This window comes from Aethalodelphis obliquidens, unplaced genomic scaffold, assembly GCF_003676395.1.
Source record: "Aethalodelphis obliquidens isolate GAN/ISIS:26980383/991018 unplaced genomic scaffold, ASM367639v1 scaffold22, whole genome shotgun sequence".
Taxonomy (NCBI): Eukaryota; Metazoa; Chordata; class Mammalia; order Artiodactyla; family Delphinidae; genus Aethalodelphis; species Aethalodelphis obliquidens.
Genome location: NW_020837966.1, coordinates 18,388,924 through 18,413,042, shown reverse-complemented (window position 1 = coordinate 18,413,042; position 24,119 = coordinate 18,388,924). Strand labels below are relative to the sequence as shown.

Here is a 24,119-nt window from a genome sequence, read left to right as displayed (position 1 = left end):
AGAGAGAGAGAGAGAGTCTTGTATTTGGAAATTCACTGGGCCATGAGGAATGTGCTTTATGACTACAGAAAATTAACTTCAGCAAACGTTCCTGTGCATCACATTTGGGTGAGGGGCACTTTAAGTGTGGGTTCTACTTCCTGATGTAACTTGTTGATGAACCCCACCATATTTTAACAGTAATTCCCTCCTTGGTATAATTAATAGAAAATTTGTTTCTAAAAGTAAAAATTGGGTCAGAAATGGAGATTATTAAAACGTACAGTTGCAAAAGGCTGACCCTACAAACCCCATTTACGCAGCCGAGTTCCAAAATGCTGTTGAGTGCTTGATGACTCACTGTGGCTTCTTCCTCTGGCTGGTTCAGTGTAGGCAAGAGGTTAGCCGACTCGGGGAAATTAAAACAATGTTGTACATTATATTGTTACCAGCCATCGAAAGGCCTATTTTGTATGCAAGACAGCAATGCCGAGATATATGGAGAGCCCTAGGCTAAGTACAGAAGATAATTACATTTGGAATTTTACTGAGTTAAGTCATTTACAGCTTCAAATAGTTGCAGAGAAAAATCAGCCAACACACACTTAAACTTTTTGTTTTGACTTTCAGGATAGAAAGGATTTTTTTTTTTAATTAGTTATCATCTTATATGACAAATCACATTTTATTTTTAGTCAGAACGTCTCAAAAGTTATTTTCTTTAAGTAGTTAATATTTTTCCATTCAGACTACAGATATGAACTTATTAGGACAGTGGGATATTTATACAGGCAAAGGGCGCATCGTAAAATCCCCAAATTCTTACATAAGCCTTTGGAAACATGTTTAAATTTAGCACGTTTGTTGGGAAGGAAAGAAGGAGTATATTTATCTCACCCCCAGAGTTCACTGGTGGTTGAAGCATAGGAAGCCCTTAAAGCATTGGGTTGAACAAAACAAACTCCGTGGCTACGGCTACCTGAATTTACATGTCTCAGTGGTGGTGTTTATAAAGTGATCCAAGTTCCTGCATTTATGTATCTAATTGATAAAATTAAATTTTTAATGATCAGCTAGAATAAACTGTTTACCAGAGGTAATGGTTCACCTAGGTTGGCGTTCCAGACTGCAAATCTGAGTGCGGGGCCACCGTTAACTACTCAGGAACTGACTATCTCTTTTATTCACTATTCCTCACCCTCCACAGGAAGCGGGTGGGAGAAGGAAAGGAGTTAGACGATCAGTAAGTCAGGTGGTTATCTTCTGGCAGCTTTAATGTTGAGTTTTGGCGCATGTGGCCTGGGAGTGGTACAGACCGATATGACGACTCTTGGACTATTTGTGGATTTCATGTAGTCATAGATTTCCCTTCATCCTCCAGTCCTACATCAAACCCAAGGCTGGCTTTTCAACTTTTGATTGGAATCAAAGACGATCACCTGGCCAGAAGTTACTTTGTGGTAGTTAACCGGTGATGTTCCTTATAACGTTTTTGCCAGCGAGTTTGCTTTAATGGAGGAAGGCGGGGCTCATTCTGAAGAGTTCAGTGTCTTCCAAGCTTTAGAGCGTTGCTGCAACGAGGACACGGTGCTTGTCGAGAGCAGGGCTTGGAAAACTACAGACCCTGGGCCGAATCCCACGGGCTGAGAAAGGTCTTTACACTCTGAGTAGTTGGGGTAGGGGAGGTAAGAATCAAAGGAAGAATAAATTATATGAAGCTCGAGGTTCAGCATCCACGTATACGGTTGTGTTGGAACACGGCCATGCCCGTTGATTTACGCATTATCCGTGACTGCTTGTGCTCTACAACAGAAAAGTTGAGTGATTCCAACAGCGTCTCGATGGTCTGCAAAGCTGAAAATATTTACTATCTGGCTGGCCCTTGCAGAAGAAGTTTCCCAAGCAATTCCTGATCTAGAGGAGCAGAAGAAAACAATTTGCATCACGTCATTAGCAACTTGTTCCCTTAGGTCCCTGGCTCCCTAAAGGTCGGCTCGCCCCTTCGTACTTCATCCTTCTTTGCCTCGGTATAGAAAACCAGTCTAGTCACCATATTGGTCAGTTTCCCCCAAGGGCAGCTTCACCTGCAGTTATTATACTTGCCGATATCGGGGGTCGCAGAGAGCTGGCTGAGGGATAGTCATTCATCCGTCCATTTGTCTGCTCATGCATTTAGCAAACATTACCCGGGGCCTGTAACATGGCAAGAGCCTTGTAGGAGCCACTAAGGAGTATGAGATGAGTGAAATGGATTGGGCTGCCCTCCTGGTTTTTATACTCTAGGAAAAAAAAGTAGACTATAAATAAATAGCTCTCCAGTGGCACTGTTCATTCATTGGGTAGTGTTCGCTGACACTAATGCGTTCTTGGAAACATCAGAAGCGTGCTCCAAAGAGACTTTCAATGCTAGATAAGGGCCAAACCCAAACAGATTTTACCCATTAGATATTTAATCAGATGAAATGCACAAGAAAATGTCAGCAGTTTTCTGTGCCCAATGCCCTTATCAAGGACCAGATGGAGACTCTTTGGGTGGCAGACCTGGTCTGTTTGGGAGAGTTTGGGCCAAAGTACAGTTATACTCACAGCCAGACCCATTTGAGGCTTCCTGTTTCTCTGATGTTTGTATTTCCATTTGCCATTTCATGCACCCACGTCTGGAAGTGTACTTTTTAATTGACTTAACTAATCATCCTTGCGCCCAGAGAACCCGAGGTACTGGGGAAGCCAGGTCCGTGCAGCAGCTAGGCTACGTGGAAAGGGTGTTCTTGTGTCTCCGCAGCCTTTCTGTCTCGTTTCCCGTTGGCATCACCCACCGTCACCTCTCGGTTCTCCCAACAGCAGACTGACGTATGGGGCATGCCTTGTATGTGACTGAGCCAAGGGCTGCTTCTGTTTCCCTTGAAGAAGGCATTTCCCGGTCCAGGAAGTACCTGAACCTCCAAGTATCTCAGAGTCTGTTACACAATTACCATTTATTAACTCGAATGTGCAAACCGTTGGTGCCACTTTGCACTACAGGAAAGAGCAATTGAGGCCTGAGCGTATTCCCAAAGGGTGATCACTGGTAGAGTAGGATGAGACCACCACCCAGACTCTCTCTGCAGAGCAGTCCTGAGGCCTCTGGTGTTCACATCCGGGAGAGAGGTCACACGTGCGCCCCCGTTGTAAAAACAAACCCAGTAAGCTCAAATCGGATCTTACAGTAGAGATCAACAGAGGCTCATTATGTCTACCCTGGAGAATCATTGTGAAAGGATTCCACTGGAGAATTCGGGAGGACAGAGTCAGTCCCAGACGTGACCAAAGCCAGGGAAAACCGCTGGAGTGCTGTCCCGTGTCTCTTGCCAGCCCCCAGATCTAAACCCCAGACACCTCAACTCTGACCCCAAACAGGAGGCCCTTGCGTTTCTTACCGACAGTCAGACCTCCCTAAAGAATTTTATGCAATTTTTTAAAAATCAGCATTGTTCCCCTTGGAGAATAGTGTGGTTGGCCATGTTTCCCGTTATGGTGCTCTGTGTACAACACTGCACTCGAACCAAAAGGAAGGAAAAGCCTTTAAGATTCTCGTGGCAGAGTTCAAGCGACCAGGCAGAAATCAAGATGATGGGTTATGGAGTCTGGCTTAGACCTATCTGTGCAGCACTGGGAGTGAGATGCATCTGTCTTGTTTTTATTTTTGTTGGAAGGTATCAAAATATATAATGCACGTCTTCTTAGCAGTGGACTCCTTATGTAGAGCTTGTTGACAGAGAAAGGTTGGTTAATTCAGTTCTCATGTTCCACCCTGTTACTGGTCTCACTGAGAGAGAAGGCCAGGGAGTGGGGGGCGACGGTGGTCAAAAAGACATCTTAGTGGGCATTTGAAGCCCTTTGGAGTGTTTCTAACTGCATTTCATTATTACAGAGGCAGTTGTAATTTTTTGACATTTGTCAATGGACGGGATAGGGATTAACCCCAGCTCTTACCAGCAAGCCGAGAAGTGACGTGAGATTCTGCACTGTGCACGTAGGCACCTAGCATGAAGACAGACGGACACCATAGAAATCATTTGGGTCAAGGGCAGGGAATGTCCTTTTTGAGGTCAGGGGATGTATTCTAAGATTCCACCTGTTAGATGTTCTCTGTTGACAAGAGTCACCTTCTGGATGATAGGCAGTCAATGGAAATGAGTTAGAAGTGGAGGGGAAATCCCCGCCGTCGGCGTGCACGCTCTCACGTGGGTCATGGGCATAAGGCTCCCTCCCCACAGGACAGAGGGGCAGAGACACAGGGAGTGGGGACGTATTGAGAGTCAGGGTCGCCCCCCCCATCCCCCCAGTGCCATGGCCAGCCTTGTAAGGAGGCACCTGAAGCTTCCGTGAGAGTTGAGCACCTACTGTCCCCCAGATTTAAACCCATATTCATCCAGTTATGTGGGTTCACTCAGCCATCGAGCTGGGGATAAGGTATGTCGGTGGCTGGGTCAGAATTCCGTTTTGGAAAAAGGGAAAAGCATCCAGTCTAACAGACAACAAGCGAAAACAGTCTTCTGATGGACTTGCCTGTCTTGGAAAGCTGAGACGTTCGTGGTATAGATACAGTTCTCTGGCCGTGTTTATTCTTTTTAATCTGTTGCGTGACCGTGTGACCTTGCTCAGTCCTTAGCTCAACCTCTCTGGTGTATGAAGATGGACTTTGAAGGAAAGAAGAGAGGAGCCTGGGGGGTTCGGCCTGCGTATCATGTCCAGGGCGCAGCATGTGTCGGGGGACACGCCTCAGGACAGCCTCCCCACAACCCCTCAGCCTCGAGACCCTGTAAAGTGAATACTGAAAGCAGCCAAGGGGAGAAGCAGCCACCCAGCCCATGGGGATGAACTGCCTGGCCCCCGGCAGGCAGTGCGGGTGGAGGGGTGCAGACCTTCTATGCGTGAGTCATGTGACTCCATTCAGTCGCTGTTCATCAAGCACCTAGTGTGTTCCAAGCCCTGGATCTAGATAAGTAAGGCAGCTTCTTCCTTCCTGTAATGTGGAGGTGTCAGGGAAAAGAGCTCCTGGCAAGGACATTCCAGGCCGAAGGAGCCTCTTGAGAATATGCCTAGGGTGTAGTGGAGGGAGAAGGAAAGTGGAAGACTATTGTGTTCTTTTTAAAATTCAACTCTCTGTTCAACAGGATGGGATGGTGACCAGCCATCGCAGTTTGCTTACCTGGGACTCAGGGATTCCTGGGACTTGGGGTTTTCAGTTTCCGAACCAGGAGGGTCCTGGGCGAACTGGGATGAGTTGGTTACCCTCCCAATCCACTGGCATCCGTCGACTGTAGAAGAGATCTGTGGATTGCCCATATTCTGCTTGTAACTGTTTCCTAAAGGAGCTCGGAAACCATTTGAAGGGATATTTATCGAGCTCCTGCTGTATCGCCAAGGCATGTCCTGGTGCATTTACCCTGAACTTCACTGAATCCTCACAACCCCTCTGTGAGTAGATTCTACCCTATTTCCTCCATCCCGAGAGTCATGTTTCAAAGGGCGAATCTGACCTTTGGAAATCAGTATGTGTCTCATACGTGATTAACATGAGCATGTTTAATGGAGTATTTCTTCTTGCTCTCTGAGAAGGTGTTACGAAACGGATGGTGATCTTAACAATGACGGTCCTCTGAGAGTCAGAGAAGTAACTGGTGCCCTGCCAGCTTCCAAAAGAGGAAACTGAGGTATAGACGATCTGATTAACTTGTCCAAAGCTAATGGCAGATGATGGGCTGGCCCTGGGATTGTAGCCCAGCCTTTGTAACCCATCTTCCTTCGCTTGCCCAGTGCTGCTCTATGGCTTTTTACACAGGGGTGGTCATGGCCCTGTTAGGGAGGGGCACATTTTCCTCTCCCCGTCTGGGCTCTTCTGGCTGGCCTCAGAGTTCAGTTGACACGAAGACAGAGTAACAGGAGAAAATCAAACAAAAGTGTAGCAGTGTGTATACACGGGAGTGACCCAGGGAAAAACGGAGTCACTTATCAAAATGGCCAGAACCCTCACCATAAATACCATCTTCAGCTAAAGACAGAAGAGGGTGTTGGGGGTAGGGGTTTGGGCATTCAGAGGGGAGGAAGGCACCTCACAGGGCAATGGAAAAGTAAATGTTTGGTAAATAAATGTTTGTGGGACCACGCGGAGACAGTGGGACACAGAGTGGACTCTGATCTCTGGGCCCTGCCGAGTTTCCCACCCCCTACCTCCTAGCCCATATTCTTTGCAGATCCTGCTGGTGATGGCTCTGTTCCGACAGGCCCTCTGAATTCTTTTAGGCAGTTGCGGGGAAGGTCAAAGTGTCTGAGTCTTTTGGGCCTTGAGTCTTTTCAGCTCGAAATAATCCGCATGCCAGAGAGACATTTTGGGGTGGCCAGTTTTTGCTCTGCTATACCCCATGAGGTTCTCTGCACACACCCAGGCCTTACAGACTGAGGGTTTTGAAACTTGGCTGGTGAGGCCACGCTGTCCTCTGCCTCGAGGAGCTTTCTCCCCAGCAGTCCGTGGCAGCGGGGCCAGGCCTGGAGCTCAGCGGCACCGGGCTCATTCTGAAGTTTTCCAAATCCATCTACCCCAGGAACTGTAAGCTCTAAGAAAATGTCAGCAGAAAGAAAAGTGCACAAGTTGCAAATAGCAGAGGGAGAGACAGTAAGCCTAACACAAATCAGTGACTCTGGGGACTTCACCTGTGACGCCTCTACCGTCAGCGGGGCTGGTTGTAATCACCTCAACTTCCTGGACTTTCGCAAGTATATTATCTGTCACGGGTCCCCCTTTGGACCTTTCTGACCCCACTCAAAGCAGTTCTCAGGCCAGTTCCTCACAGCGGTGGCCTCCTAGAGCCTCGTGACTCTCTCTGAATAAGCTCAGCGGTGCTGGAGAAAGGGAAGTCCTAATAGCATCGTAGCTTCATGTTGCCACCGCTCCGTGCCAGGGGCCGAGAGACGCAGGGTCTCTGCGTGTCTCACTTCCACATCCCCCCTTGGAAGACCAAGACGCTGCTTTTTCATAGTCTAAAATCCTGCTTTACTCCAGGAGCATTAGAATTCCTAGACTATGACAGAGTATCAGTGTGCGTCTGCTTGAAATGTCAAGAGAGTCTTTAATAATAACATGTGAGGAATGTTAAGATGGTGACAGAATACAGTAAAAGTCGGGAAATTCTTCGATTGGGGTGAAATGAGCCGTAGGTTGCCTACACCCTGAGAGCTGGAGTTGGCCTTCAAGACCGAGCTGCGAAGGCCTGCGAATGACCACAGTTAGAGACAGTGGCTGGAAAATAGCTATTTGGTAAATACTCAGTTTGGTTAGAAGAGTTTCATTTCTCCTCCTTCCAGTTGCCGCTTTTTTTTTCTTTCTTTTTTTTTTTTTTGGCTTGTTTTTCTCCTTTGGATCGTACGCCCATAAGAGACCCCAGGTGACAAGATCCATTCTTCCTCCGTCAGTTCTGTTGGGGCCGTCACTGTATGCAAACCTGCTGAGGAAGTCTAGACCGCCCCCCTGTAAGGCACGCTCAGTCCATGGAAGAGAGTGGTGTCTTCCCAACGTACCTTGTTAGACTTGGACCCTTGGGGTCTTTCTTAGAAGCACCTATTCCCTCGTCTGTCCCCTGGAGGACTGGGCTCAGCAAGATTAGGTCAGATCCCCGTGAATCTGGGGATCACCACTGCACTAACCCGGACTCGCCGCCTCATGACCTGGGTAACACTGCACATTCCACCCTGCCCCCACTGCCTGCGGTTCTGCCTACGGAGGGCAGCATGGAGGCAGGGAGAGAGGCAGAGATCTGGGTTCCCAGGCAGTGTCCCAGGTGATGTCTGGGATCACAGCGGTGTAGGAAGGTCAGACCAAGCATCCTGTCACCGGGATTCTAGCCTTAGCGTGGCGCCTTCCCAGCTCCACGACTTCAGGTTAAGTTCTCCCCGTGAGCCTCAGTTTACCCAGCTGTAAAACACGACACGAGGACCAGAAGACTTGACCTAGCCACAGCCATCTGGGCTTCTGTGAAATCGAATGAATGGCCGGGCCCCTTCTTCTCTCCATCCTCAGTAATTCCAGCATTCTTTCCCACATCCCAAATCCTTTGCTTATTTCAGGACTTCTTTTCTCACAAGTGAGAACCGCTACATTGGGCTTAAAATGAGTAGTCCTCCTGACAGTGTAGAGAATGATTGTGTTCAGTGAACCCCAAACCATGTTCCCTTTTCTCCGCTGAAAGGATGAACGTAATCTCCCTTAGTTTTTATCTTTGAAGGTGGCACACGGGGCCCCTAGCCTTCAGCAGTTATCAGCAAGTCTGGAGCGAGACCCCCGTTACGGTCTTGCCCAGTGTGGACTATCTAAAGCCTAACTTGAGGCCATGGGTAATAGAAAAGGGGATGACCTATGTCAGCCGAGGGGAGAAAAAGCATTTGCTTAGGACGAGGGACAGATAACAGTGAGAAGCAAGGAAGTAAATCCATGAGAAATGGGCTTATCTTTCCCGCGCTTCTGGTTCCCTTCTTTAAAACATCAAAATTCTCTCCCCAGTTAGCCCAGCTGCAAACTCCATGGAACCCCTGTTATGTTGATCCAGGTTCCTAACATATACTCAGCCAGTAGGAGTCTAGATAGACTTGACTGATTTAACTTTCCTATTAAAAAAAAAAAAAAACAAGGAGCGAGAAGGAATTAGGTTTTTCTGAGCATTCTCGAAGCGCTAGGCTCTATGCTAAGCTTGTTATGTGCAAGAATTTATTTAATCCTCAAAACAACTCTTGGAAGTTCAGAGATTATTATTCCATATTTAGAAGGAGAAACAAAATACTTGAAAAGGTTACATAATGTGCTCAGAGTCGCAGAGCCTGGATTCAAATCCATCGAAGTCTGCTTGTTGGGTCCACGTCCTTTTTAGCCCATTTTTGACTCTGCTGTCATTCTGCAGAACGGGGGCACAAGCGTGCTAATGTAAACAAACACTGCACAAGCAGCTCCCCTTAACGTGTGTCCTGTTGTCATTCCTTTTATGCTAGGTGGTACTCCTGTACCCACCGGGAAAGCTTTGAGAGGGTAATTCTCTCTTGATCTCACAACATAAAAAGACGGGTAAATTTGTCAGCTGCATTTTTACTTGACCTTCGGACTGAATTTCCCATCTTCCTTTTCTTTGCTTGTCATGGGATTCAGTAGAGGGAACGCTGGAGTATATTTGCTAATATTAACCATATTATAATAATGAAGGGATGCCATGAAAATCGATGGGGATGGTGAGCTCATGGAATGATGGCATAAAAAGTGCTAAAGAACCTGCAGGCTTTTCGAAGCACCAGTGAGTATTGTAAATGCAAGACAGGCACTTGAGACAGAGGACGTGGTTTCACTAGGTGTGAATTTTTAGCCGTTTTGCATTTAAAAAACCCCAAAGGTGAGTTTGGCGGATTTTTTCCTTCAATTGTTACAACAGTTTGTGGTAGAGTTAGAGCTGTTATTGATGATAAAAATCCAAAACCCTTCCAAGAATATATAGGACATGCTAGTTTACACTCATATAAACAGCAACAAAAACTTGGATTTTTGCCTCTTCCTGTAACCTTGCCCACCTTTCCACAGTAAAGCAGAACTAGGATGGTAGGCTTGAGGTTGAGGCAAAATAAGGAACCTGGATAATTCTCAACATGGACGATGAATTCTAAGTAATATTCACACGGGAAAATAAGAAAAGATTCCCTACGGCAGTAAACCACCAGGGTTATGGAGGTGGCTGGGTATACAAATTCTAGGTATGTGTTTGCCACGTGGTATTACCACCTTTGATCAGTAAAAGGTCAGCCTGGTAGACATCTGGAAGGAAGAGAGAGGTGATGGTTTCTTTTGGTGCTGGGAATTTGGATTTCCCTCTACTTGGTCTTTGTAATTGCTCCATCAACAGTGTTCAGCCCCAAATTAAGTCACGATTAATATTCATCAGACTCTTCAGTAAATATCACCTCCCACCCTTTAATTTGTAACGTTCAGTACAACAGACCACCTCTTGTTTTTTGTTTGTTTGTTTTGGTGTTTGCGGTACGCGGGCCTCTCAATGCTGTGGCCTCTCCCGTTGAGGAGCACAGGCTCTGGACACGCAGGCTCAGCGGCCATGGCTCACGGGCCCAGCCGCTCCGCGGCACGTGGGATCCTCCCAGACCGGGGCACGAACCCATGTCCCCTGCATCGGCGGGCGGACTCTCAACCACTTTGCCACCAGGGAAGCCCACTTCTTGTTTTTAAAAAGAACGACATATATGCCTCCATTCCTTCTGCTCCACAGTAATTTTAAAACAAAACATGTTTCTTAATCTAAGAATGTTTTAGTTGTAACGTCGAAAAACTTAGGACACTTACATAAAAAAACAAATAACTAGAAAAATGCCATTGCTAACATTTTAATTGTTCTAACTGAGCCACTTGGAAAACTAAATTCCTTTAGCATTATGTGTTCAGAGCATCTTTTAGTTTGGCTGTTCAATAACTGACTAAAGAACAGAGGGTGAATAACATAAAGTGGCTCCTAATATGGTATCATTTTCATTTCCTGTTTGTTGAAAGATAAATGCTAACACTAGAAGGCTTTTTTCTTTCTTTCTTTCTTTCTTTCTTCTTAATTTATTCCTCCCTGAACCACAAGGGAATAAAAAGAAAAAAAAAAATCAAATGTGATATGGCTTGAGACTGAGTCATCCAGTTAGGATAAGCCAAAAGCTTTTTCTTTCTTGTTTTTGTACCCTTTCCCTTTTCTCTGCCTTGCCCCAATTCCTGAAACATACCCCTCCCTTAAAACACACTTTGCTTTAAAAATGTGAGTCTTACTTGATTGGGGGGGGGGGGCAAATAATTTTAGACTTAAAAAATTAATTGTTATTTAAAAGATTTAATGTTAATTATGTGACATTGATGGAATGCGTCTCTCTCCAACTTTAAGGCATTATTTTGGACAAATAGTCTTTAAAAGTACTGAATGAAGATTTTTTTTTCTATCTCTCCCTCTCCCTCTTCCTCCTCTCCTCCCTCCCTCCCTTCCTCCCCCCCCCCCGCTTTCTCTCTCTGGTATTAATCTCTTCTACATTTCCCCAAAATTCTACAGCTGTTCTCTTAATATCTGTACCTTTGGGGGGGGGGATACATTTCCCACTTCTTTTACAGACATAATTGTCATATGTCCCCTATGCTCAACGATCTTGAACTATCAAAGATACCATTGTGTATGAAAGAGTCCACGGCAAGCATAAAGAAGGCAGCATGTAATAAGTAGTGTCTGAGTGCCTACTGCATACATCCAATTAGCAACTCATGTGCCTTCAGAAGATAACGTTGATAGAATGAGGAGACTTGAAGTTTTGGTACGATGAGACTAGCACATAGTAGGTACTCACATACTGAGTCCGTGAAACGAGTAAGCTTTTTCTGCATTCACTCGAAAATGGGGGCTCTCTGCCTGCCTTGCCAAAGTTGCTGGCCAGTGCTGTCTTCACCTGTGCCTACCTGTGAAGAAAGATGGAGTTAATTTTGCGTAAGTGTATCTGTGTGCCTAGGAGTTTCTCCACAACCCCAACGGATGCGTTTACGAGTTTTTAGCTCCCTAGCTTATTCTCCTTTGGCTTCCTCCTGAATCAGGTTGGTGAACAGGCGTGATTCACGGTTTTGTCTCGTAGCTGTCTGTGTTCCATGGGACTCCTTGGTGCCAGCAGGTCTAGGGCTTCCCAGTTAAAGGCTCGTGCATCTTGTGTGGAGAAATCGCACACCAACACCTCTAGTAACTCGGAGCCTGGCAGTGGTCGTCTAGATTTCAAAACGATTAAGCACTGATGCACATTTTGTCGTGTGCCAGGGGGCCATAGTGTGATTTGGAATGTGTATCATTTGGGATGTTAAAGGAGTACTGCATCTGCATTCAAAGAAGTAACAAAGCGTCTTCTCCCTACCAGCTTGCAAAAGACAAAGAGCGCCTGCAAGCCATGATGACCCACCTGCACGTGAAGTCTACGGAACCCAAAACTGCCCCTCAGCCCGTAAGTACTGAATGACGCCCGTGGGGGAACCCTACAGTGTTGCTTCTCTGCTTCCCTACCCCAAGGACGGAGGATCGCCTAGTCTGGCAGCTTTGAGTAGTGAAAGACTTAAGCTCCATCTGGTTCTGATTACCTTTTATGAAGAGGGCAGTGTGCTGGGCATTTAGGGAGACAGATATGGGATGATTCAGGCACAGTCGTTAGCCACGAGGCCCCACCATCAGCTCTTCTTTGGGACAGATGATTGATGCTACACCAAGGTACTAAAACATATTACGAGAGCTCACTAGAAGGGAAAAAACAAAACAGAACAGAAAGCAATCTTTCTGATTTCTCAATGGTGGAAACACAGAGAGAACACAGCCAGACCAGGAAAGCAGAGGAAAAAGGCATGTCAGCATGGTTTAGCCAAGAGGCAGTGGGTGTGAGAAAAGGAGTGAGGGATAGTCCAGTCCAGTCTAACTGCAAGAAAGGAAAGAAAGAGGAAACACACTGTCGGAATAGTCAGAGGCTATAATTACAGAGAACATCTAACGGTCACTAAAGAGTTTGAAGCGAACATTACTCCTTCGCGGTGAGGAGACCCAACATGGTACCCTGAAATTACATTTCACTTTTAGCAATCTCTTACTTCTTGCCTTGTTCCCTTTTATTTGACGTTCAAGAGTGTCACCAAGCACAGACAGTTAATATCAAAGTGGAAGGTGTGGTAGCTGAACCCCAAATCCTGTCTTAGGCCTCATTACTTGTTGCAAATTGATCGCTTTCACAGTTGTGTTTCTTGTACACTTACAGTTCTCAAAATCTAGTAGCTTCAACTGATTATTCACAATGGAGAGAGTGCTTTGCTTCTTGATTTTTAAGATTTGTAAAATTTAAGGGTACACTGCCTTTATTTGATTTTGCTTGGAGTCACTGTGTGAAAATTAATTGAGCGTTGACAATCTATAGTTAGTACCAGCAATTTTAATCAATATGCAGTGATGCGGCGTAATGGCAAAGTATTGGTTTATCTGTTTTGACTGATTTTTTCCTATAAATAAAGCAAACATACACCCATACATGTATGATTTATGGTGATAGAAATAAAACGGAGTCAGACTATTAACCCAGCAAATATGGTAGCCTGCCAAGATGCAGTTGGCAGACAAAATTAATGTCTGAAACAGAACACATTACTGAGATATAGGACATAAAATCATTAAACACTTTGCACATCCATTTTTACTAGGGAAGAGCCCTTGGTTTCCATGTATTTTGCAGTAAACGGCTGTAGGACCCAATGTGTAGGCTACCCAAGAGAAAGGGGGACAGGGGGAGGCCATTCAGTATCGTGGAGTCAGTAGTCAGCTGTGTTCTCCGTGCTATTCCTGTCAACCCCTTCTTTTAAGGAGGGTCCTGGGAATACTATGAACCCAGGTGAGCAAATTGGTAAGATCCTGGCATGACTCCACTGAGTTCTCCAGCGGGTATAGGGAGCTTGAAACTCTCTGGAAGTCTTCAGATGGTTGTCGTTGGTTAGGGAAATGGTTTTCCCCAGGTTGAAGGGTTTGCATCTCTAAACCTAGCAACAAGGGAGAGAGTGTGATTATCTTCTCCTTCCTCCGTGGATTAAAACCAATGATATGAGGTTAGATATTAACTATGAGAACTAGAATAATGTTTGGACTCCGCACTCTAGGAATATACTCATTTGGGATCATGAGGCTCCTTGGGAGGAGGAGGGATAAAAGCAGAAAAGGAATTGCAAAACCCCCCAGGGCACTCAGCGAGCGATGGTGCTGGATGCCGGCAGGGAGCGCCATATACATAGGCCTCCGTAGGCCACAAAAGGGACCCTTGGGAATCTCCATGAGGACCCGTGTTAGGCAGCCAATAAACAGGAAAGTGCGGTCCTGGGGGAAATGCACAGGGCAGGAAGGTTTGTCTTGATTAGTATTTAAAAAAATGTTTTACATGCTAGAAAATTATAACTTCGAAGGGGGACCTCCTACTAAATGTATTTTTAACTGCTCTGTTGAAAATTCTCTACCACTAGTCAACATTATCTCTTAGTAGCTCAGCACAGTATTTCTTTATTAAAAGAAATAGGCACGAATATTTTTGACTGAAAAATTAATAGCTTTTGAATTCATACGCAGCAGGTTTTCTTTTGCAAAGAAGTCCAATATCGCTGCACAGCACTTCTATAACCATTTATTTGGAGTCCAAGTCAAACCTTTGACAGTTAGAGCCGTGCTACAAGCCAATATAAAGAACTCCAAGATGTAAACCAACAATAGGCCGTCTGTGTGAGGTTTGCCATTGTCAAATACATAGATTGTTTGGATTAGTTTATGTAAATGGACTGTTGTATTACCCTTTGGAAAAAAAAAAAAAAGATCATTTGTGTATGAAAAGTGGTTCCCTTCACAGGCAGCATTATAAATTCCTTATCCTGTAACTTACATGTAAGAAGTAAAAATTGGTGCCTGACAAGCAGATATTGTGTGACACTCTGTTGCCAGAGAGAACCTGCCTTCTTTTCATTCATTGGAAAATAGAAAATTTTATTATAGATACCATCTTATAAATCGGGAATTATTAAAATATGTATAGGTGAGGCATTGGGAAATTAATTATAAAAGGTAGACGTGTAGTGCTTTGCATACATTTTTACTTCTTTGCCCAAAAAAAGGGGAGGGGTGGACAGACGTAGAGCAAACCCTTGATGCTTTCAACTTTAGGGATACAGAGTTATCTGATGATCGGTTCTAAGGTGCAGAAGACTCCCTTTTGCTTGTAATTGATTTATTCCACCTGAAATAGTAGAACGCACGGTGTATGTTCAGATGCCTATCGTTCTAGACTCTCTGATTTGAAGGAAGCAGTCCCTGGGATTCAGATCTAACCTTAGCTGGGGACTCTCATGTTAGAGTCTTGCCAGGAAGTTTGTGGAGTGTTTTTTTTTTTTTTTTTCTTTTTTCCATTTCTGTTTAAAAAGGAACTCGGTGTTTATTTTAAAATCCTTAGTCACTAAGTGATAGAATGCTTTGCTGTAAACGTTGCTTTTCACTAAATGCCATTTGGGTGGTAAGTGTCATTTGCTGTGTCCAGTCATCCAACCCGTTCCCATCTCACTGCCAAAACCTTCTTGGATTGTTCTGACAGCAGCCCGTAGACGTGTTCGCTGGACGCTGTTGTGGAACTCATGTTCCCATTTGGCTAATCAGAGGCTGTGCTCATCTCGGGAGAATCCCAAGTTTTTAGGCGTGGGTCTGAGCGCGACTCCCACTGGAAAGCGTGGAGAGGAACTGAATAGGGGTTTACGGCGGTCCTGTTCCACACGTGCCTCCGATAACATCTCCTCCTGCTTGCTTGAAAATCTTTTAAACCGATAAAAACCTTTCCTTTCGTAATTATACCCAGGACTCAAACCGCAGTGCACGCTGTTTTCGTGAAGAGAATTCCTGGATTTAAAATCGAATTATTGCGTCAATGAATATTTTTTGGACGTGCGACAGGAAGACATAGGGTAGTTAAACCAGACAGAACCATCCCTGCCATCGAGGTGTTTGGGGTCTCGTGGGACCAACTACCAAAGACACACTCCCAGGCTCTCCCTGGCATGAGCTGTGCTCTCGGGGAGTGAGTGTGTGGACCGCTGCCCTAGACGGTGGGGGTTGAGGAAAGACTTCTGGGACAGGTGACATCTAAGGTGAAACCTAAAAGATGAATAGGAAGAAGTGGAAAGAAGCGAGTTTCGTGACTCTTTTCTCGGGTTAAGAGTAGGTGCGTGTGTCTGTGTCTCTGAGGAAGGGAACTGGGAAAGTGTGTGAAGATGATCAGAGTGGAGGGGAGAAAGGAATGGCCAACAGCGGCTGAAATAAGCTTTTCGTTTGTCATAATTTTACTTAGAAGCTTTTAATTTTATTAAGGCTGGCCCCTGCTTGGAAAAGTTTACCAGAACAGAGCTGTACATTCTAGCAATGGGGGACATACAGTGGGCAAAGGCGGGCTTGCCATACGTACAGAATGGCCCACGTGTATTGTACGTTGGCGATTTAAAAGATGCGTCTCTTTTCCGTGTTCAGAGAAGCACAAGCGAGAAATCAGGCGATCGTAAACTGTCCTAATGAGAATGATATTCTTTTGTTCCAAACTCGGTACCAGTTCATGTTCTCAAGGTAGACGCCAAAATGGATTGCTTGGGGGTGAATGCTTGTCCTTGGAGGGAGGCCTCACTCAGAGGATAAAATAATAACAACCAGCACCAAGAAGCATGTCTGTAATAATACTTTATTAAGTTAAGGATTTTTGAAAAAGACTTTTTCACTATCACATGGTCAGGAAAATACCGTAGGTCATGTTCTATCATCCTGAGAACGTGAGAGGCAGGCTTTGCTTTAGGGCGCTCCTCCTACCCACCGGAGAACAGCTCCCAGCTCTGGAGAAACCACATCCCTTCAGATTTGGTGGGCAAGTAATTACAGTGTAGGTACTATCTTCTTTATGGACATGTTGTAAAACACAAGAACTTGGCTATTTGAGGCGAAAGGCAGTATTAGATTTTCCTTCGCACGCATTCTCGTTTCCTCCAACCGTAGCAGTTAGGACTGTTTGGAAATCGTTTTTAGCTACTAATAAAAACAGAGGGAGAGAGAGGGAGAGAGAGAGAGTGTGTCCGTCCGTGTGTTCCCTCGCCCCATGCCCCCCGCTCCGCAAAAGTGGGGGGGTCTCTCAACGAAGTGGCTGATTTTGTGGGCTGCTCGCTGCAGCCTGGCTGTTGAGTTGGGGGAATAATTTGATGCCGTCATAAAGAGAGATTCTCAAGCACCACACACACACACAAGGGATGTTTCTATACTGTTTCTCGCGAAGTCCCCCACCCCGAGGTTCATCCTGACGACCACCTTCTCGGTCACTGCCCTGCGCCAGGGCCCAGATCTAAGGCAGTAGCAGGACCAGGCAGAGAGAGCTCTCCCCAAGGCCACCCCCCTACCCCCTGCCACGATCTGGTAACATCTTTCCCGTCCCTCCAGCCTCAGAAAAGGCCACCTCTGAACGCGAGGGATTCGTGTCTAGGATTCACCTGCTCGGGCCAGTCGAACCAACAGCAGAAGAGCGAGTGAGCCCCAAAGTCCATCTAAGCGGCTGGGTCCCTCGGTGTCTGGGTTTCAGGTTGGCCTTTTGTTCTCAGCATCTGTTCTGAAGCGAGGCAAGAGCACAAACAAAAATCCAGATGAGTCCTTATGGGAATGCTTACAACAAGTCTGTTTCTGTCTGGGGTTTACCTCAGCCGTTTGTTGATTTTTTAAAAAATGGGAGTGACTCACCGTCTTTAAAAGAGAGAGAGGAGGTTACTGTTTAAAAACGAAAGATAAATCTTTCGAAAAGGGGCTCGGCAGAGTCCCGGGCAGCTGGGCTGGTTCCAGTTGTTCGGATGGGTAAGATTTCTAGGATAGTCACCCCTGGAACTGACCTGGGAGAAAAGCCGACGGTTGAGAGTGCATAGAAACTAAAAAAATAAAGCCCAACGGCAATCTTAAGTGACATAAGAATTTAAGCTTTTGGCCGGCGTTTCAAAGAGATTATCTTTGCCCAAATCATCACATGATGGAAACTTGCCATGTAGAAAATATCAGAGTTACTAACTTTTCTAAACATAGCAACTTCTTTTTAAATAGAAAATGAACACAATCTGAAAAATAGGAAAAGAAACCCTCCCAGAGTCCCCATCCCTTCCTGCTCCAGGCCCCGGAAGAAAAAAATTCCCTCTCCCAACCTGAGCTACAGTCAGAAACACGAAGCACACACACGTGCTTTCATTTCTAATTGATGATTATATTATTAAGTTTTAAGAGTTTACAGTTCAGGTGAATCTTGCAAGATTGCCGCACACCCCTCACCGTTCCCGGTTTGCTCTGCTGTTCTACGTCTGTAATTAATGTTTGTGTGTGTGGTGGGGGGCGTAGGGGGTCCAGTTTTTGCAGAGAGAGACCTTAATGAAAAGAGCAGGTCTGGTTTGAACGCAGAGCCTATCTTGAAACCTTCCCCCTGCCGCATCTTATCACTCCCTCGTGACCTTCCTCCCCAAAGATGGTCTCTCCTCGAGACCAGCATGTGATCATCCAGCCGGAGTTTAAAAGTTAAGAAACTTCGATCGCCGTTGACAAGGTTGACATTTCATTAACTTGTTGGTTCAGCCTTCAGATGATTCCGCGAGGCAAAGCACCCTGTGTTTGGAGTTTACCGCTTTTTGTTCTTTCTTCCCTCGCAGGCTACAGTCGTGTTTGATTTGGAATCGGGGCTCCTTTGGCAAATTAGCAATTAGAGCAATTCTGTGGGAATATGTATATATGTCATTAGTTTTCCTGCAAATTAATAGCAGGGGCAGAGGTCAGGCAGAAATTTTCCACTTGACTGCAGTTCCTCTGTGGAGACTTGGCACTTGGTTCTGGAATGGCCACAGCTGCTCTCAGCCACCCTCTTCCTCTAGGAACTGTCTTTTAATTAGTTTACCTCATAGCCATCATTACAAATATTACTGCCTCCCCTCCTCGAAATAAAATTACTGTTTCTACAAAATATTCCAGTGACATCTTGCACCACTGCACATTGGTGGTGGGGTCAGTCGAATGCAGCATTTAATCATTAGATCACCTCCATCCGCCTCTCCTAATTAGAGTCCTTACAATACATTTTTATCTGGTAATTAGCCGAGATTGGCTACTTCCTCTGTGGCTTATTAGAGACGGCCCAGCAGTGGGTGTGAATCACGGTGTCATTTGTCAAGCCTGGTAAAAAAAAAAAAAAAAAAAAAAACCCTCTCTGCTCTCTTTGGGCTTGGTGTTGATTTCCACTTGGTACCTGTGTTTCAGAGCCTCCAGAAAATTCAGCTGCATCTCTTTCTTCGTGGATCGTGCTAACCGGGAGGGATTTTCTTCCCGACTGTTGCTTCTTCAGTAGAAACAAGTATTAAGGCTGCAAGAATGACATTCTTTGCATGTTTTATGACTTTGTACCCGTATCGTGGGGCTTGTCTGTTCTTGTAGGTGAGCTCCCAAGAGATGGGCCTGCACTTGCTGAATGTTTCCACGAGTCTGGGGTTTGGGCAATTAACTAGAACCCAGTGGGCCTGGTGATCTTCCTCACAGAACTGGAAAGGAGCGTGCATATTCCCTGAGGACGCTGTATTTATATTATAATTTTCATTACCTTTTAAAGAACGCCCTGGTGTTGAGGGTACTGTTCTTCCACCGAAGAGCCCAGAAGCAGAGTTAGTTCTCGGAATTGTTTTACGGTTGCTCTGCCTGTTTTCCTTTGATCAGTGTCTGCATTTGACGGTAAGCCCTTCGAGGGCAGCAGTTGTCTGTTCTGTTCCTTCTTCTGTCGTTTCAGTTCCCATTGCCGTATGTTTGCTGGGGAAGATTTATTGAATGTCAGTTGTAAGCAGGGATAAAAGCTAATCCCCAGGTCCCTTCCAAAAATGAGCGTGCAGAAAAATGAACCCGGATACTGTTGATGGTTCCCGTTGCCTGGGCGTAAGGAGACTGTTATACAGAGGGCCTAGAATCTCCAGTGTGTATGTGATTTTGAGTCCAGGTTGTGAATATGGGCACGTTATTTAATCTCCCGTGAGCCTGTGTTTGCTTATCTGTGAAACGTGAGTAACAACATCTCAAGTGTTCGTGATGGTATGAGAATTCAGCGAGACCAGGCGGTGGCCCGGGCTTCACAGCGTGGTCTTTACAAATGGTCCCCGTGACTTTCCCGAGCGCTTGGATCCTCTTAAGCCTAAGAGCATCTGCATTTTAAAGGCTGTATACTGATGAGCATTAGCCTTCCGTGCGCTGATTTCCTTGACCCGTTGCTGGGGCTGATGCTTAGACACGCTGTTCCTGTACTTGGTCAGTGATGAAGGCCCAAGGCAAAGAGGAGGTCAGCCCCAGCCTTCCCAGATCTGCTCCATCCCGCCGCGGCTGCTATGCCGGACCGTGAGCACTTAGTTTGCAAATGTGTGTCACGAAGTCAAGTTTCCAGCACTAATAAGAAAAGCAGCTCCCAGCGTCTGCCCGCTTGCTGGGGGATTCATAAGGGTGGTACCATCTCCACAGCTTGCTCTTATCAGGCATGGGGGAGCATGGGGTGTAGGGATTGGTGGGGGGGGGGGGGGGGGGGGGTGCGGCGGTGGCGGCGGCGGTGGTCTGGTGTTGGCTGAGTCAGCATTTAAAGGGAGGGAGAAAAAGGAAAGCCCAACCAAAAGCTTGCAACCCAGCGTTCAGTTTCCAGTGCCATGTTTATGTTTTTCCATTAATACTTTCTCAACGATATTTGATCTTTCTCATTACTAGGGTATGAGTAAGGTTGAGTCTTCCCAACAAATTAGAACTCTCTTTTAATCTGTTCTTTGATTATGATCTCAGAGGAATCTCATTTTTAATACTTTCCACAAATAATGTCTTGGACTTAGGACTGTTGCAGTGGTGAACCAGACTTAATTTGTTAAGTGATTCACAATCTGGTTTGAGATAGTGATACCAAGTAAGGCTACTTTGCCAAACTTTCTTGGACTGGGGGCAGCTACGAGTTCCTCAGAGGGCAGTTCTGGGTAAACTGTAAGAACTCTGTTGAAAACAACCAAGTTCTTCAGTGTAGCCAGACTTAATATTTCAGTAGCAACGAGTTTTTGCAAAGGGGGACAGGCTCGTGTTTCCAGTTATTAATTAGAGAAACACTTCAAGGTGCAGGAGAAACAGATAGAAAGAAAGAAAGAAGGAAGGAAGGACCGAAACAGGGCTTGCTGATTTTCCTCTGTGCTCCTGCAAATAACTAGTGTGTGTTTCCGGACTTGAAGCGTTGGATTATTCCATTTTGTTACTACACATTTGAAACTGGAAGGAAAAAAGTTAAAATGTTTTATAGTTCCAGATCTCTCCTATGCCCTATTCTTTTTAAACAAATGATTCCAATCCCATATTGGATAGAGTTTAATGAAGGCGACAGAGAAAGCTTTCAAAGATTAGTCTCTGCCAACTAATGGAACTAAATGGATGTTCACTGGATCCGGTGCCACTCTTTTTAATACAAGTCACAGGCCAAACCTCTCAGCAGTCGTTCCCGTCCGTGAAGTTTCATCCTGGAGTTGAGTTAGCCCGTCCCAGTGTGGTGTAGCCAGTGGCTATATGTGGCTATTCTAGTACAACTTTCCTTTTTATTAAAATTAGGTAAAAACAGTTTCTCGCTTGTACTAGCACATTCCAGAAAGTTCTAAGAGCTCAGGTTGATACCAATGTATCCCAACTGGTGTTTCCTGAAACATCAGCGTTCGTGGGGTTACAAGGACTCCCTCTCCCGCTTCGAGATTTACAAGGCATAGTAGGGTGCAAAGTTGTGCTTAAAGAAACGTCCTGACCCAGAATTTCTCAAACTCACCAGGCTAGGTAACCCCTTTTGGGTCTGTAAACGCTTGTTTAACTGTCTTTGGGAAAAAACCTGTCTCAGCAACAACAGGAAAGGAGAACATCGTAAGAGATATTATTTGATAAACTACATGGGGGAAAAAAATCTGAAAAGGAATATATGCGTATATATAGAGAGAGATATAGGTGTGTGTGTGTATCTGAATCACTTTGCTGTACACCTGAAACTAACACAACATTGTGTAAATCAACTACAATAAAAAAAATAAATTAGAAAAAAAAGAATCACAGGACAGGATGCTAGAAATTTTAGTAAGTAAATAAAGTGAATGGTTTTTACATGGGAACTCGCCTCCTGTTTCAGCTGATGATAAAAATCTACTGTGAGGCATAAAACTAGCCAGGCCTCCCCTGTATAATTCCTGCTGCATTGCAGATGCTTTCTTGGTTGCTCTGTTTTTTTCTGAAGGTCTTCTAAGAACTGTTCCTTTCCTCACAGCTGAATCTGGTATCAAGTGTCACACTCTCCAAGTCTGCATCAGAGGCTTCTCCACAGAGCTTACCTCATACTCCTACGACCCCCACTGCCCCCATCACTCCCGTCACCCAAGGCCCCTCCGTCATCACCACCACCAGCATGCACACGGTGGGACCCATCCGCAGGCGGTACTCAGACAAATACAACGTGCCCATCTCTTCAGGTAGATGCTCCATTTTTGCCGCGGGGAGAACTGTGATCGGCAATGCTTGTCGACCAGCCTCTTTGTAAAAAGTGATAATTAATAGGACAATGATTCTTATTTAGCAGATATTGCGCAGAACCAAGAATTTTATAAGAACGCAGAAGTTAGACCACCATTTACATATGCATCTTTAATTAGGCAGGTAAGTAAATAACGCGGTATGAGAAATTATATCGGGAGGTATAGGTGTACATGGATGTATTATACTGATGCAGCAGATTTAAAACCGTTTAGTATGCAAGCATGCTAAAACCTGTTCTATAAGGTTTTTTAAATCTGCAATATATAACATAATTGCTTTTGATTAAGTATTACAATACGATGTGATTATTAGGAAATTCATTTCACACAACAGTGAAAATGAGCCTGTTTAAAGATGGCAAGTCAATTATCACAAGCTACAGTAATCTCTGATCCCTAGAATTAATCTGAGCTCTAAATAATTACTGAGCTTTAATCAGCTAGTGAAATGTTTTGCATTTCTCTTTGATTCTGCTTTATGAATGACTAATAAATTAACATTTCTGTACGGAAACAGAAATAAAAACTCCAAACAATTAGATAATTCCATTTTGCATTTTGCTATTGAACTGGTAAATACAGCCATTAATCTTAGAGCATTTCGTGAAACCTTCCTTAGGATTTAGCTCAGCGTCACGATTATTTTATGTTTTCAAGAAACCGTACAATGGCGGTTCTGTTGATTTGGTCATACATTATCTTTCTCTGTTGCCTTTGCTTCACAGGCCATTCTCGAATCTCCAGAGAAGCAGCTAACACTAAATGAAATCTATAACTGGTTCACACGAATGTTTGCTTACTTCCGGCGTAACGCTGCCACATGGAAGGTAAGCTTTCTTGCAGGCCTGTTGAGTCTTGGGTCTTGGCATTTATAGGAGAGAGTTTGTTGTCGGTAAGATGCAGGTGTTGTAAGTTACGAACATATTGTTTGGCTACATTCAAAGAGTCTAATTTGTAGGCATACTGGATTGAGAAAATAATACCACTGGGGTTAAAATGCTGGGATGGCAGAGTCCCATTATGTTGGCATAACGAGTAAAATCATCTCTCTCTGGTTGGAATGTGTAGGAAGTTGTCTCGTGTACACAGACCTCATGGTTTTCCGTCTTCAGCCACCAGCAGTATTTGCAGAGAATGCGTAGATAACTTTTGTGTGTTTTTTTTTAACCATCAGGAACCTGGAGAAATGATCAGATACACTTGATCAGATACACTTAACTTTCATTGGTTGGATATAACCTCCTTAACCTATGCACTCCAAGTACTAGCAAGGTATATTAGAGTTATTACAGGAGAACCCAATATATGTATTATTAAGGGTTTGTTTGTTTGTTTAAGTCGAGAGACTGTCCATCGGATATTCATAGGCACTCTGGGGAAGAAAAGCAAATTCTGAAATATGTGACTTGACTGTAATAGCATTTGCTGTAAAACGGGTCAGATTCCGTAGCTCCACCTGGGATGCCCCCAGCAAGCCTCGGGGGTCACATGAAATACCTCAATCCCAGTTCAGCAGTTGGTTCGTAGTTTCTGTTAGTAGTGATTCCACTGTATTCGGTTAAGCCCTCACCAGTCTTTGGATTTTCCCACTTTAAATTTCTCGGTTTTTAATAGTTTTGCTTTAGAAAAAGGGTCAGCAGATACAATCTGAGAGTCATATATTTTTTTTCGCACCTTTACTACTATCTAGAATTCTTGTAATCCCTAAATTCCAAAAAATTTAGAAATATTTAAAATGCAAATATTTTTGGATATTTTACGCGTTATTATTAGAAATAGGATAGGAATTTATTATAGGATGCAAGGAAAACATGCTTTGCTGGATATACAGGTCTTCCTTGCTCCGTTCGTAATTTATATGGGAGAAAAACAACAGCAGAAACAGAAAACGCTGTTTCCTCTACTACATTCTTCATCAAATAGCGTTTTGAAAGAATATAACCAA

General features: G+C 44.8%; 1 protein-coding gene across 7 annotated transcripts in view; it reads left to right on the top strand.

Moving 5' to 3' along the window:
* The window catches only part of FOXP1 (forkhead box P1), a 597,337-nt gene that overhangs the window by 552,629 nt on the left and 20,589 nt on the right, over positions 1–24,119 (top strand). For 5 of the 7 annotated variants that reach the window (XM_027121386.1, XM_027121387.1, XM_027121384.1 and 2 more), the window contains 4 exons: positions 11,926–12,009; positions 21,910–22,111; positions 22,216–22,295; positions 22,900–23,001. In XM_027121386.1, the coding sequence (XP_026977187.1) occupies positions 11,926–12,009; positions 21,910–22,111; positions 22,216–22,295; positions 22,900–23,001 (468 nt within the window). The remainder of the gene's footprint in view (positions 1–11,925; positions 12,010–21,909; positions 22,112–22,215; positions 22,296–22,899; positions 23,002–24,119) is intronic. The other 2 variants (XM_027121390.1, XM_027121389.1) reach the window with 1 other exon arrangement.